This window comes from Podarcis tiliguerta (genome assembly GCF_965153285.1).
Source record: "Podarcis tiliguerta genome assembly, chromosome: 3".
In the NCBI taxonomy this organism is placed as follows: domain Eukaryota; kingdom Metazoa; phylum Chordata; class Lepidosauria; order Squamata; family Lacertidae; genus Podarcis; species Podarcis tiliguerta.
In genome coordinates this window covers 19,163,334-19,178,197 of record NC_139536.1, presented here as the reverse complement: position 1 = coordinate 19,178,197, position 14,864 = coordinate 19,163,334, and the positions used below count along the sequence as shown (strand labels likewise).

The 14,864-nt window shown below is 43.8% G+C and overlaps 2 protein-coding genes and 1 long non-coding RNA gene across 5 annotated transcripts in view; 1 reads left to right on the top strand and 2 right to left on the bottom strand.

Moving 5' to 3' along the window:
- Positions 1-573: 573 nt before the first annotated feature.
- Positions 574-6,298, bottom strand: MCFD2 (multiple coagulation factor deficiency 2, ER cargo receptor complex subunit). Of its 3 annotated transcripts, none has more exons than XM_083433239.1 (4): positions 6,220-6,298; positions 3,956-4,108; positions 3,130-3,289; positions 574-2,019 (listed from the first exon to the last, which is right to left on the bottom strand). In XM_083433239.1, the coding sequence occupies exons 2-4, from the start codon at positions 4,102-4,104 to the stop codon at positions 1,888-1,890; spliced, it is 441 nt and encodes a 146-aa protein (XP_083289365.1). In that variant the 5' UTR covers positions 4,105-4,108; positions 6,220-6,298; the 3' UTR covers positions 574-1,887. The 3 variants fall into 3 exon arrangements, with proteins under 3 accessions (XP_083289365.1, XP_083289364.1, XP_083289363.1); XM_083433238.1 differs by having other exon boundaries at positions 6,277-6,297; XM_083433237.1 differs by lacking the exon at positions 6,220-6,298 and adding an exon at positions 6,111-6,142.
- A 2,723-nt stretch (positions 6,299-9,021) lies between these two features.
- On the bottom strand, positions 9,022-12,580 carry LOC310674223. The gene is made up of 3 exons (XR_014509447.1): positions 12,479-12,580; positions 12,190-12,330; positions 9,022-10,964 (listed from the first exon to the last, which is right to left on the bottom strand). It is a non-coding gene; the product is annotated as an uncharacterized lncRNA (long non-coding RNA).
- Positions 12,581-12,754: 174 nt separating this feature from the next.
- Positions 12,755-14,864, top strand: part of TTC7A (tetratricopeptide repeat domain 7A) — a gene marked incomplete at its 5' end in the record, with an annotated part of 174,212 nt that continues 172,102 nt past the window's right edge. The window contains one exon of the mRNA XM_083433024.1: positions 12,755-12,932. Within this exon, the coding sequence (XP_083289150.1) occupies positions 12,755-12,932 (178 nt within the window). The remainder of the gene's footprint in view (positions 12,933-14,864) is intronic.

Below are 14,864 nucleotides of genomic sequence, written 5' to 3'. Positions count from 1 at the left end.
TTTCGAGTTTCACCTGTATGTGTTACTGGTCTCTGCAGCCACAGTGATTCTGCAGCCGTTTGGCTTCATCCCCAGAGGAACACTCCACCGTCTTTCGAGAGACAGGTACCAAATGCCCAAGAGAGTAAATGGAGGAATAGCTTGGTAGGGAGAAAATGATTTAGCACTCATCTTTTTACTTCTGGGACCTGAAGAGCCAAGCGGGTACTTGCGGCTTTCTGAATGCTGCTGAACTCTCTCATCAACCGCAGCAACCTTGGGATGGTCAAAAGTGGGAGCCCAACAAAGTCTGAAGACACAGGTTGCCCCCCCCCCCCCATTTTAAAGAAAACAGTTAGAAACAATAGTTAGAGCTCTGCAAACTTTCCAGCGTGGTCTCGTTCAAACGGTATTAGGACGAAAAGATGAGTGAGAAGGAAGACCGGTATAGGAAGTAAGTACATTTGCAGAATTTATGCATATTTCCCATGTTCGAGGGGGTAAAAGCTTCCAGCACATCGGATTTTATTGCTTTTGTATTTATCGCATGAACTATGCTAAAAACCTAACAATTTTGACATTAGACGAACATAGTACAATCCACATTTTTATTACACAGTTAACAAAGGAAGCAATTTTTACAAATGCACTTCATATAAGAATATTTTTTATACAGAAAATAGGTCTCTTGTGCAATTTACAGAGGAGCATTTTGGCTTTCTGTTTCTGAATATAGTTCGCTTGATTAAATGTATGCTTCTGTTTTATACAACAGGACAAACAAGAGGGAAGTTTAGATTATCACTGTAGATCTGCACAAGGCTGTTAAGACAACATAGATGTATATAGTTTTAGAACCCTTTAGAATAAGCAGACCATTCAAGTATTTAAACACTCGTTACAGAGTTTCTTTTAGGAAAAAAATGAGAAAGTCTTTTCATAGCTCACACCATGAATTTGTGTCAAGGTACACTGGCAAGAACCTTAACATGGCAGCATTTCAGTGTGATTATAAACTTTCATTAGCTAACATAGTTCTTGGCATTAAGACCTCATTGAATGAAAGTATTTAACCTACACTTTCTGAAAACGAACTCCGAAGTAAAATACTGTATTGATGGTGTATAATACACATAACACTAAATATATTAAGTATATAATATATATATATATACTTAATTTAAAATTCAACAACCAGTTTTCTTATAAGGTTATAATTTAAGGAACAGCAAAACCCAGTAAGGTAGTGACAGAACATGAGACAACTGAAAGACAAAAGATGAGACAACTGAAAGACAGACATATGTCTACAATGACAAACATCTATTTAGAGATTTAGGGTACAGTGCAAAGACTAAGCACTTTTAAACTCATCCATTTTAATGGAGATTTAATTAGCTACTTAACTCTCCTGCTGATCTTGAAAGAGTTTAAACTTGCATCGTGCCTATACTCCCAATTTTTGCAAAATAATAATAATAATAATAATGGTGAACTCAAAGCACAAACACAAAATCATACTGTTGGTTTTAGGATATAATTATGGCATTTAAGACTCTGTAGTGCTATGACCTTTATAATTAATGCCTTTTTGAGTCCTCCAGAAGTTATTCTGGAGTACAGTAACTTAGATGATAGCTCATTGAAGCAAGTTTTTAAGACAACTGCCAAATAATTTGCTAACACAGATGGGTTGTATTGTTCCATTGTTAACTAATAAGACTGTATCCAATAATAGTTCCCATCGTAATCTTTTTGCTCTCCAAAGTATAAGAAACGAAAGTGTAGCCATCTCACTTTTCTACCATTAATTTTGCAGCCCAAAGGGTAGAGAACACACAAACCAACATACAGTAAGGAATCACATTGTACTGGGTCACATGAACTAAAAGATTTTTAAAGAAATCATCATTCCAGTGACTTTGCAAACTCAGCATAGTCAATGTAGCCATCATTATTTTTATCATCATCACGCAAGACACCGTCTATCAAACTAATTAACTCCTCATCTTTCATTGTCTGGGTGTGTTCTCCACCTTCCTACAGGAAAAGGGGGGGGGATAGATTGGTTTTAGCAGACGAGCACATAATAATAATAATAATAATAATAATAATAATAATAATAATAAATTTTATTTATATCCCGCCCTCCCCAGCTGAAGCCGGGCTCAAGGCGGCTAACAACAATCAAATAATCCAACAATCAAATAATCCAACATTCTAAAAACATTTCATTATAAAAATTAATTAAAATCAAATTAATGGCAACCGTTAAGCAAAATTCTGTGCAGGTTACCAGAGGAGGGAGTCAGGCTGGGCCCTGACCAAAGGCCTGGTGGAACAACTCTGTCTTGCAGGCCTTGCGGAAAGATGTCAGGTCCCGCAGGGCCCTAGTCTCTTGTGACAGAGCGTTCCACCAGACTGGAGCCACAGCCGAAAAAGCCCTGGCTCTAGTTGAGGCCAGCCTAACCTCCCTGAGGCCTGGGACCTTCAGGATGTTTTTATTTGCACACCGTAGGTTCCTCTGTGGGGCATACCAGGAGAGGCGGTCCCGCAGGTACGAGGGTCCTAGGCCGTATAGAGCTTTAAAGGTTAAAACCAGCACCTTAAACCTGATCCTGTACTCCACCGGGAGCCAGTGCAGCTGGTATAGTACCGGATGAATGTGATCTCGCAGCGAAGACCCCATAAGGAAATCAGAACGGTCCCACTCTGTATTTTGCCCTTTGAGGGCTGCACTTGGGTTTCCTAGAAATTAGCTCATGAAGGCTAGAAAAAAGTTGAGTGGGCCTGGCAGGTCTTAGACTCAGAAAGGTACAAAACAAGATTTTCAATTTGACTGTCTATCAAAGCAGTACTGCAGCTCCTCCGCTCACCCACCCCTCAAACCAGGTCACACTTAAAAACTATTGGCAAGTTTTGTAATCTACGGGTTATTTAAAATTTGGTATAGCGTGGAATCTTTGAGAGAGCTGATCCCCAAGGGATAAGTCTTTGGATTAAACTGCCACTATATATATATGTGTATGTGTGTGTGTGTGTGCAAAATGTTATAGACATTTCCAACCCATATATATTAAAAGATAAGCTTGCTCACAGACACTGTTCACCAGCCTATCAGATTTTCTGTTTCAGGAAATTAGCGCTCACCTCTTTGTGAACATGTGAGATGGCAGTGGCAAGTTCAAGTCCATCAAGCAGATTGTTGCCATCGTAGTCATGCATTTTGAAGTAATGAAGCTGCAGCTCTTGTGGCGACATCTCAGATTCTGGTTTGTCAATGACGCCTTCTAAATGTTCCATGATGTGACTGCAGAGTAAGAATACAACGGATCTTAGTGCGCACCGATACAACCACACACCCACTGAATGCAACGAACATGCAGATGTGTGCATATAGGTAATGCAATATGCATTTAAAAGCCAGACTTTGATTGAAATGTGGATACTATCTTCAGAGAGATGGGACCACAGCAGAGAGGAAAGAGAAGTAATCTTCTCCTCCACACAGTCCCAAGACTGCTTGAGCTTCCCCTGAGACTATTTACTGTATATAACAACAACAACAAAACATGTTAGTTGCAGTCATGCCAGGTGGACTGCATGAAACAGAGCTTATGAGAGATTTCACAGGCAATATAGCCGTTGGCTATGCTTGCAGAGGCTGATGGGAGTTGTAGTTCAGCCACTTTTGAAGGGACAAAGGCTTCCCAAACTTACCTAAACAGAGCCCAATGGGAACTGAGTGTGCTCAGTAACCACAGCATGCTGACTGACTGGTGTGTTTGTTTGTGTGTGCGGGGGATGAGACAGAAAGTCAGGTGGGAGGGGAACTGGAGTAGGAAAAAGGCTGGCTGGCTGGCACTCTGCACTGGAACATTTTGTTGAATTCAATTCTGCTATTATATCAAATGCCATATCAGACCCTCCTTTCCCCCACTTATTTATATTGAGTGTGACTGCAGAGAATACATACTCCTTATCTTGTACCATGTTCTTATCAAGACGCACGTTTGCCTGATGACTCCCATCTGCGTGGTCCTCTGCAAAAGAGGACATAGAAGACGCAAGGACTAGGCAACAGAGGAAATATAGCGTAGAAATCCTTGGTTGTGTAACAGCCATGGTCCTAGCAAAAAAAAAAAAAAGACAGAGTGACCATTTAGTTGGAAAGGCTGCTAATAAATGTTATGATTAATTAAATACATAGAATAAAACAACAACTATTACAATTGTGGGTAACAATCAGGCATTTATACCTTTTAGAGTCTCTATTTCCTTATTCCTCCTACCACCTGCATTTTGGGTTTCCACAACCAAAACTGAATTGCCATGAAAAGCCACAATGAAAATATGTTCTAGGTATTGACGAAAGTTCACAGATGCACAGTAAGAAGGCCACCTGCCTAGCTATGCCTTCTTACTTCAAAAGACTGGCTGTGTCATGCTTACATATTGTTAAATCTCATTTTCAGTAGGGAGTCCAGCATCTGTTAACCAGGAACTTGTTTGGTATTCAACCTTTAGCTGAACACCTGGCACAGTTCAAAGTAGACTTTCACACAGGTGGAATAGGCAGTCTGGGATGTAAATGAAGGAATCAAGGAACACAGCTGTCTGCCAGGAAACCTTTACATTTCTTGAGATAACATCAAGCTTATTGCAAAATCTGCATATTCACTCAAATGCCAAAGTCTAATTACCTAATTTATTGTGACACTATGTGTAACGTGTCACATTTAAGGTTCTACGTACCTCCTCTTTTCCCATTTTAAACTACAGAGACCTTTTGAATAGCTAAGAACTGTCAATTGCACTTAATGCAATTCAGCACACAATGCATGGCAGTCAATTACTGGGACAAGAGTGTGAATATTAAGAGTTTAACAACAATGTGCATTGCACCCACAGGACTTAGAATCAGGCTGGATTAAAAAGCTAATGGCAGAGGTGGCATTTCCTCCTCCCCTCCAACTTTATCTATTCACTATGAGTACGACAGCTGTTACTTGCTACATGTGCCCACTAAATAAGTCTATCTCCCAACCATACATTTTAATGCAGTCATGCCTGAACCCTTTAAAAAAATAAAAATCCAGTTGTTTAGTGGATCTGGAATTTCTAACCATTTTAATACCATAGGGGAGGAAATGCGGTGTGATAGTAACTGAGTATCTCCTAGCATATGGTGGGTGCTAAATACAAACCAAATAGAAGTACTACTAGTAGTTTCTATTTGTTTGAACCCAGATTTGGGATTTTGCAAGGCACTATCAACAAACCTTTAGACTTTGAAGTACAAAGACAAACCTCTAGAAATCGTTGACCCCTTGGCCTTTCCACTATGAGCCCCCTGTTAACTCATTCCCCCCTTCCTTTCATCAAACATAAAGCAGTACATACACAACTTAAGCCATCTCCCAGCTCTCCAGTTCTGCTTGGTAAGCAAACCTGGCACTAATTCCAGCAGCAGCTGGAACAATACAACTGTAATGTGAAGAAATGAAAAGGAAAGCACATATCCTCTCCCCTCTTCCCCGTGTTTTGTTTTTTTTTAACTTGTACTCCGTCAATTAAATTTTGGCTAAAAGTCTGGGCATTATTTGATCAGGGATGAGGTTTATAACTGGAAACAGCTCTCTCACTGGAGTCCCCCCCCCCCTGTGAGCGGTTTACTCCTATTTATTAACCTGTAAGATGATTAACATTATTTCCTATTCTGCTTTTCTGGGCTGGGGAAAGGAGAAGAGATATTGAAGACAGCCTGCAACGCAGAAAAGCGACAGCACATTTTCTCCCTCTTTCTTTTTAGTGTTTTAAAAAAGATTTTTAATGTTAGAGGAATTGGGGCATTCTTATTTTTTGTGCGCGCGGGGGTGGGGATGGGAATAGGTTTCTTAAAACCCATCCACCCCCTTCTATGGCAAAACAAATGCCCATTGGTTTCAACAGGTCTACTCTGAGCAGGGCCGACACCTGAGGCAACCTTTTTAAAAATATATATATATTGGTGGTTGATCGGTCTGCTTTCCTTTCTGAATAAACGCTGCCCGCCCCGCTTTCCAACGCTGTTCAAGGCAGGGAATGCTGCCCCATAGAACTCAACAGGGCTTGGTCCTGCAGCCACGTACGCGGGAGTAAGCCCCATTCAACTCTATGGCTTCTTCTAGGTAAGAGTGTCCTGTTAATGCCTCAGGTGGCGAAAGCCCAGGACAATGGGGACTGACCCCACCGCCTCACCTGCTCCCAACGCCGCCAGCTCCTCCTAAAGCGACACCGGACGAAGTTTGGACCTACCCGGCCACCATCGCCTCCTCTCCGCGCTTGCGTCCTGCCACCGCCCAACTCTCCGGCTATTGGCTTCGGCCGCCTCGGAGTTTTACGTCGAACGCCCAGGTGCGGCGGCCAGATGCCACGCCCCTTTCTCTCCCCCTCCCGGCTCCGTGGCCACGCCCCCTCCCTCCGATCTCATGACGTGGCTTCGCTCCTTTCCAACGTTGCCTCAAAGGGCGGGTCTTTAAAAAAAGAAAGAAAGGGAAGTAAGGAAACCCCACCCCCCGCTTTCCTCTGGTACGCCCGGTGCTCTTTCAGTCATTGCCGGCAGAGGGTCTGAGGTACCCAATCGCCGCAAAGAATTCGTTTACGCCCTCCCTCTGCCTATGCTAACATGAGCAGGTGCTCCTCCCAACTTTCCTCTGGTACGCCCGGTGTTCTTTCAATCGTCGCCGGCGTGGACTCGGATAGCCAATCGCTGCAAAGACTACGTGAAGACCCGCCTACTTTGTCCCTATGTTGCCTCATTTGACTAACCTCGGTGCGCGTTTTTCTCTCCTAGGCTGGTTGGTTTGGTCGCTTCCAGCGCTTTTCGCTTGACTAGCGAGCCCTCGGAGGTTCTCGCTGGTTGTGTGAACGAGGCTGGGGTTCCCAAAACGAAAACATTGGCAGGATTCTTATAATAACCTGCAGTTTTATAACAGTATATATTTAAAGCAGATGAATAAATGAGCAAATAAAGTTAATTTGGATATGCAGAAGATATTAAACATAAATTTAAGGAACCACAGAAAGAGGGGGAAGGAAGTCAAGTTTTGAAATGTTAAAATGATTGTAAAATTAGTGAAATATAGAAATAAAATTTAAAAAGAACAAGAATCCTGCGGCTTTTGAGTAATTTTGCTCACCCCTTTTTCCCTGTCATGGTTAGGATGGACAATTTTTGTGGTTTGCCTCAGGTGCCATAATGATGTGATGATGTGTGGGAGTGCGGTTATTGGGTTTTTTTATTATGCATTTTTCTGTTGTGATGTTTGGATGAAGGGTGGTATACAAATTTAGCAACATCATCATCATCTTGGGTTAGCTCTGGGACTTTGTGTCCCTTAGTGTTTCTAGGAAAACATGCAGCCTGAAATTTCTGTGGGTTTAATCAGAAGTGGATGTTCTTAGATCCCACCCTCATCTTTTGATTAAATTGTTTTAACTGTTTTCAGTACAATATTGTATTTATACAATTCTGTAACCTGTCCCAGGGACCACGTAGTGAAGGGTGGGTGAGAAATCTAATTAATAATAGTAATACTAGATAACAAACAATGTCGTGAAGTGGTTAAATTGCCAATGAGTTGGCAGGTATAGAGTCAAATCCACCCTTAGCAATAAAACCTGGCACATGAATTTGGGCCAATCAGTTGCTTGGGCCTTTCCTACACCATAAGGATAAAATAGGGAATGAAGAACTGTTATTGTGCCTTGATGCTGCCTGCTCTGTCATTAGGCACAGAGAGACAGTCATCTCAAGTAGCTGTCTTTGGGTACCATGGAAGGGCAGAAAAATGTTAGTTATATAACCGATTGTGGTTGCATTTTTACTGTAAGTAAGTGAGGAGGTGCTTGTGGGACTTTCTGCATGAAGTGGCAAAATAATTTAGCTGGCCTGGGGTACTATGTGCCTTGACTTGTAGTGGTGGAATCACCTGTTGCCCTGCCTCTTGAGCTTCTCAGAATAAATGTTACAAATAAATAGATCCCATAGCTTTCCCCCTCCATGAGAGGTCCATAGGGCAATAATACAGTAACGGGCCTTTTCTGTGGTGGCTCCGTTTGTGGAATGCTCTTCCTGAGGACGCTTGCCCGGCACCTTCATTACGTATCTTTAGGTGCCAGGCGAAAATGTTTCTCTATATTCCTTTGGCTCTGATTCAAGAATCTATGGTCTTTTAAACTGTGTGTATGTGGTTATTGTTTTGTTTATTATGGTATTTATTTTTGTGTTTTTATACAATATACCGCCCTGCTATCCTCGGGTGAAGGGTGGTATATAAATTCAATAAATACATAAATAATAAACAAGACTTCCTTTCCTCCCCCCTGTAAATTCTTCTTCTTCTAAATAATTTTTATTAGTTTCCTCCCAGTGACTTCAATCAAAAGTGAGCTCCCCATGAAGGCAGCGAAACTTCCTTCTGAACATTACGTCCTAGAATCCAGACTCTGGATGCTAAGCAGTGGCTATATAGGTGTGGCTCCAATTACCTGACATTAATTCTGATGTGTTTCATAATAACTCTTCTTACTCTGCCTTCAGCCCACACATATCACACAGAACTGAGATGAATGCAATTTGCCTTGTACGTGGCAAATGTAGCAAGGTATGCAGGCCACCTTAAGTAATAATAATAAAATCATCATTTATACCCTGCCGAAATCCAGTTCTAATTAGACTTTCTGCCTCACCACTCCACAGGCTAACCTGCCATCAACTGCCTTGTGGGAAGGCTCTTGATGGGTATTAAATATGTTGCTGCTGTTTATTATGTATTTAAAATATGTAATTTAATGTCACTTAAAAAAATTATTAAAGGTTTCTTTGTTTACAAAAATATGTGCATTGTCTTTTTTGTGCGTTTTCTACAGATCAGTTTCAATTGTTGTGAGACATTAGTGTTGCATGCAGTATAAGGTTGGGAGGAAAAGAAGGGGAGGGGTGGGGTGGGGTGGCAATGCTTCTATTTTTCTACTTAGCGTATGTGTGTGAGTTTTGTGTCAGTTTCACTTGTGTGGGTTCTCTTTCTGTTCGCTTGTTATACTTCCATGGTGGTGAGAGAGGTTGGCAATAGCCTAGGGCAGGGGTCACAAACCTAAGGCCCAGGGGCCAGATCCAGCCCAATCGCCTTCCCAATCCGGCCCGCGGATGGTCCAGGAATCAGTGTGTTCTTACATGGGTAGAATGTGTGCTTTTATTTAAAATGCATCTCTGGGTTATTTGTGGGGCATAGGAATTCGTTCCTATGTGTGTGAGAGGGTGGGTTTTTGTGTCAGGTTAGCCATATTGATTCGAATGCTGTCAGCAGATTCATGTTGTTGTCTTGTTGGGACTGTGTATGTGATAAAGGGGAACCATACCGGAATGCAGGCTTCCCAGGGAAAACTCAAATAAACTTGTCAATTTCAGTTTATTGGTTAGCTTTTCTAGTAAGGCTGTTTCCCATTCTAGAGTGGTACCTTGGGTTACATACGCTTCAGGATACATACGCTTCAGGTTAGACTCTACTAACCCAGAAATAGTGCTTCAGGTTAAGAACTTTGCTTCAGGATGAGAACAGAAATTGTGCTCCCGCGGCAGCGGCGGGAGGCCCCATTAGCTAAAGTGGTGCTTCAGGTTAAGAACAGTTTCAGGTTAAGAACGGACCTCTGGAACGAGGTACCACTTAACCAGAGGTACCACTGTATTCGATACCATCGGTTCATGCTTACTCCTGACAGGTCTCTCCAGTGTCCGGCTATGATGCTTCTGGCTGCTGAGAGTAGGTGGGTTATGAGCTCTTTACAATGTCAGTGGGCATTATTATCTTGGAAGATGTTCAGTAGGGCCAGTTCTGGGGTGACTTCTAATACCTGCTTAGTTATTTTGCATATTTCTTGTATGACTGATGTCCAGAAGAGTTGGGTTTGGGGACATTAATTTAAAGATACTGTACTTATCAACTGCTTTGGTAGGATTTGTATCCTGACAGACATCATATAAGTAATCGACAGAGGGCTGGAGATGTTGCTAGCGTTGTCTCATTAGAAGGAAGAATTAGGACAAAATCAGTTTCACTACTCACAGTCTGCAACAGTGAATTATCTTCCGCGGGTTTGTCTTCCCGGGAGAAACTCAAATGCCATATTAAGAAGCCCAGAAAACTGACATTCTGAATAAATTTTGAATTGTGCAAATGCATCTTATTTTGTAGAAACACACACAATTTGCAAACTGCATTCTGGAGTTGATATTTGTACCTTGTTTCTTTAAAAAAAGCATTTGAAATTCGATTTCTCTTAGCAGTGACTGGTGCAAAAGAACCGTGCAGATAAGTAAACGTTAATAGCATAGTATCTATGGATCAGGGGTGGTACACAAATTTAATAATAATAATAATAATAATCACATTCCACATTGTGGAATGTGGAATGATGTCCTCTTCTCAAAGCAAACAGCCCCAGCAAAGGAGGGGTTTCCCTCAAAGGAAAGGATTAAATTACTGTACCCCTGCAACATCCTGGTCATTATAATCCCCACCACTCAAGCTGATATTTGTATTTTTTAAAAATCTGTACATTAAATGCAAAGTTGTAGTCTAACTCATCCTATAGTTGGGCCCTCCTTTTTTGTGCTTCAGTCCTGCGTGTGGGGTTTCCCACAGGCATCTGGTTGGCCACGGCAAGAACAGGAGGCTGGACTAAATGGGCCAATGGCGTGAGCCAACAAGGTCTTCTTATGCTCAAACTGTCTAAATGCTGAATAACATAGTTTTGCAGTTTTTAGAATATCCTGGATGTTCCTTATTTTGATTCCCCTTTGGTTTTGGTGTGGATTTTTCACAGATGAGCTCAGAAGCATTCCTTTGATCCTCTTTTGCAGTCTTTGTGCCTGGTACAAATGTGGTTAGTGCATTGGAAAATTTCACAATTCAAAGTTTTCCACCACATCGCTGTCTCTGTTCCTGACAGAGTAAAAACGAGCAGTTGGAGAGCTGTGCAGACTTCTGGAACATGCAGAGATAATGGCAATATATTTTATATTTATACTAATTAATAATTATAATTAATAATTTATACCCCACCCATCTGGTTGGGTTTCCTCAGCCACTCTGGGCGGCTCACAACAGAATATTAAAAACATGATAAGACATCAAACGTTAAAAACATCAAACATTAAAAACTTCCCTAAACAGGGCTGCCTTCAGATGTCTTCTAAAAGTCAGATGTTTCTTTCCTTGACATCTGATAGGAGGGCATTCCACAGGGAGGGTGCCACTACTGAGAAGGCCCTCTGCCTGGTTCCCTGTAACTTCACTTCTCATAGTGAGGGAACCACCTGAAGGCCCTTGGAGCTGGACTTGTGTCCGGGCAGAACGATGGGAGTGGAGACATTCCTTTTATTATGTCGTCACATTATCTACGTATATAACACAAACACTGGAAGTCCCAAAACGGGACAAAATGAAGGAGAAGAAACAGAGAGCTGTCCAGTTCACAGCAAAAAACAAAATAAAAATCTAAAGAGAAAATTCAAATCCTTGCTGCAAAAGTAAAGGAGGAGACAACACACTTCCTGGGACAGGGAAGTTTCTCGTGATGGGTGACACAACAAAAAAGGCCCTGCCCAAAAGGCAACAGCAAATGCAAAAGCATAAAAGAGAGTAATATTGTCATGGGGCTTGTGTGGCAGAGGACAAACTGAAACCTGAAGGGGTGTGTGGCACATCAGGTGGAGTAATCAGTCAAGAAACAGGAAGTGAGAGTCGCTTGCAGGTTTTCTTGGGGACAAAGGAAGAGCCAGACTGTTCTGTACTTTAAGGGTGCAGCCTGATGGATGTGGAGTGGAGCAAACAGCAAAAACTCTTCCCAAGCAGAAAAAAATCTTCGCCCCTAACTTTTGGCCCTTTACTCTCTTTGCACAGAAGGAGGTTTAAATCCAAGCCTGAAACTTCAGGTCTAGCCTGGAACCCCCAGAACCTGGGGGAAAGTGGGGAGGAGAAAAGAAAACACCCATTGCCCATTTAAGCAGAAGTCCCTAACAGCCTCTTTTTGGGGGGACCGGCCAGTGCAGTGTAATGGTTAAGAGTGTTGGGACTATGACCTGGGAGACCAGGGTTCAAATCCCTGCTTGGCCACCAAGCTCACTGAGTGATCTTGGGCCAGTCAGTACCTCTCAGTCTAACCTACCTCACAGGGTAGATAATGAGGAGGGGTTCCTCAGTCGGTAGAGCACGAGCCTCTTAATCACAGGGTCGTGGGTTCGAGTCCCACATGTTGGGCTAGACTAGATGATCCTCGTGGTCCCTTCCAATTCTATGTGTTGAGTTCCTTGGAGAAAAGGGTGAGCTATGAACGCAATTAAATAAAACAAAACAATAGGTGGAAAACATTGCGCGCTTCACAAGCCCTTAAAGACCCTTCTTGTTCCATTTCTGCCCCCCATTTTAACCCGTTCCCTTCTGCGGCGCAACTTTACCAGCCTGTCACGCTTTGCGCGGGGCGCTTCCTCTTAGCTGCCACACATCTGGATGATCGGGGCGTTTAGGTGGTAGTTTTTGTGGGGGTTTTTTGGAAGGGGCACCACATCTGTCCGGCGCCGCAGCTCGGCTGGAGCCTGCCTTTCCACCAGGCGCCCGGGAGCGCGCGATCCTGCCCCTGCTGGGCGAGGGGAGGGGAACCCGGCTGTTCCCCAGGCGCACGCCCGGCTGCCCGGGACTTCCCTGTTGTACACGAGTCACCCACCCACGCTAAGATGGCTGCGAAAGGCTCGCATTTCCACCTGAAAATGGAAGAGGCGGTGGAGAGGTGCCGCGCCGATTGCCAGTGGGACACGCAGCTGGCCGTGGTGGAGCAGATGAGGACGCGGGCGGCCAGTCCCCGGCACAAGTGGGCCAAGGGGGGAGCAGCCGGCGCAGGAGCCCAACCGTCCGGTAAGTCGCCGCCGGGGATCCCGCAGCCAGCAGCTTCTCTTCCCCAGGAAATGGAAGCAGCAGCAGCAGCAGCGGCGGCGCCCGCCCTCCTGTCTTCCCTTAGCAAGGAGCCGTCCTTTGGTCTCCCGGAGCAAAACCTTCCCCGACGGGAGAGTTGCACAGTCTGTGCCCCGCTGCGTTAAGTTAGTTGCGCGCAGCCAGCTCCCATAGAAAGCCGCAGGGTTCAGCTCCCAAGTCATGTGAACTTTACGCACTGATTTCAGTCTAAGCGCAACTAACTTAGTCCGGATCCAACCACCCACCCATACTCTCTTTTGCAAGAGCAGCTAATTCATCCGCACCCCAAACAATTCTTGAGGGTGAGTTGGAAGGGGGCCCCAGGGTCATCTAGTCCAACCCCCTGCGATGCAGGAATCTCAGCCATAGCATCCGGTTACAGATGGCCACATCCAACCTCAGCTTGAAAACCTCCAAGGAAGGAGAGTCCACAATCTCCAACAGCTCTTAACTGTCAGAAAGTTCTTCGTGATGTTTAAGCACCCGTTTTGTTGTTAATCACTTCGTTAAATTTATCCTGAGCTGATAGAACGTAGAAAACCTCAATGCGGTGTACAAAAGAAAACATTAGGATAGGCTTCCTCACCCTTGGCCCTCCAGATGTTTTGAGACTGCAATTCCCAGCATTCCTGACCACTGGTCCTGCTAGCTAGGGATCATGGGAGTTGTAGGCCAAAAACATCTGGAGAGCCGAGGCTGAGCAAGCCTGCGATGGGATTATTAGTAACAACTATCGAAACACTTTTTTAAAAATCCAGAAATAAAGTAAAAACACACCAGCGCTCTAAATACCTGGGTAGGTAGGCTTGTCTCAGCAAAAAATGTTTTTATCAGGCGCATCATGAGCTTTGCCTCATGAGAGCCAAGTGCTTTTTTAAACGCACAGTACAACCCCAGTGTATCCCCAGAGGTGTAGTTGGATCTGCACTCCACAGCTGCTTGTTCCCCAACACTCCTTTTGTGTCTTGTGTGTTGCTCTCAATGATTTTTCTCACACTTTACCGCCATTGGGAATAATCAGAGGATGCTGTCTTGTTCAAAAGGGCAGTCTCAAAGGAAATCAGCTATACAATGTGCAGGTTTACACAGAAGTAAGTCCCTGTGATGCAGAAAGGGGCTTACTCTCTAGTAAAGCTGCTGTCTGGGACCCAGTTACCTGGAAGTAGACCCCATCAAACACAATGGGACTTGGATCTGAATGAGCATAGATTACATTGCTCAGCTAATTTCTGAGGGTCAGCTATCCTCAAATAATAAACTGGACTAATTCTCTGACTTCCTCCGTGCCAATATGTCACGGACGTCGGTAAAACTCGTAAGCGAGCGTCACAGTTTGGGAAGGATGTTGGCAAACTGGAACGGGTGTGGAGAAGGGTGACCAAGTTGATAAAAGGCCTGGAAACCTAGCTTTGTATGAGGAACAGTTGAGGGAGTTGGTTTAGCCTGGAGAAGAGAAGACTGACAGGTGATATGGTACCCATTTTCAAGTTCCAGAGTGGTTGTCGCTTGGAAGATGGTCAAACTTGTTTCCTCCTGCTCCAGAGGGTAGGACTCAAACCAACGAGTTCGATTTACAAGAAAGGAGATTCCGACTAAACATTAGGAATAACTTTCTGATGGCAAGAGCTGTTCAATGGTGGGGTAGTCTACCTCGGAGGGTGGTGGATACTCCTTCACTGGACGTTTTCAACAGAGGTTGGAAGGCCATCTTCTCGGGAACATTTTATCTGCAGTTTCTGCATTGCAGGGGGTTGGACTTGATGGCCCTTGGGGTCCTTTCCAACTCTGTGATTCCATGATTCTATGAAAGCTTCCATAGCTCCTCATTTACCTGCCATAGCAAAGAGGATCCTGCACATGACATCAGTGAGCCTG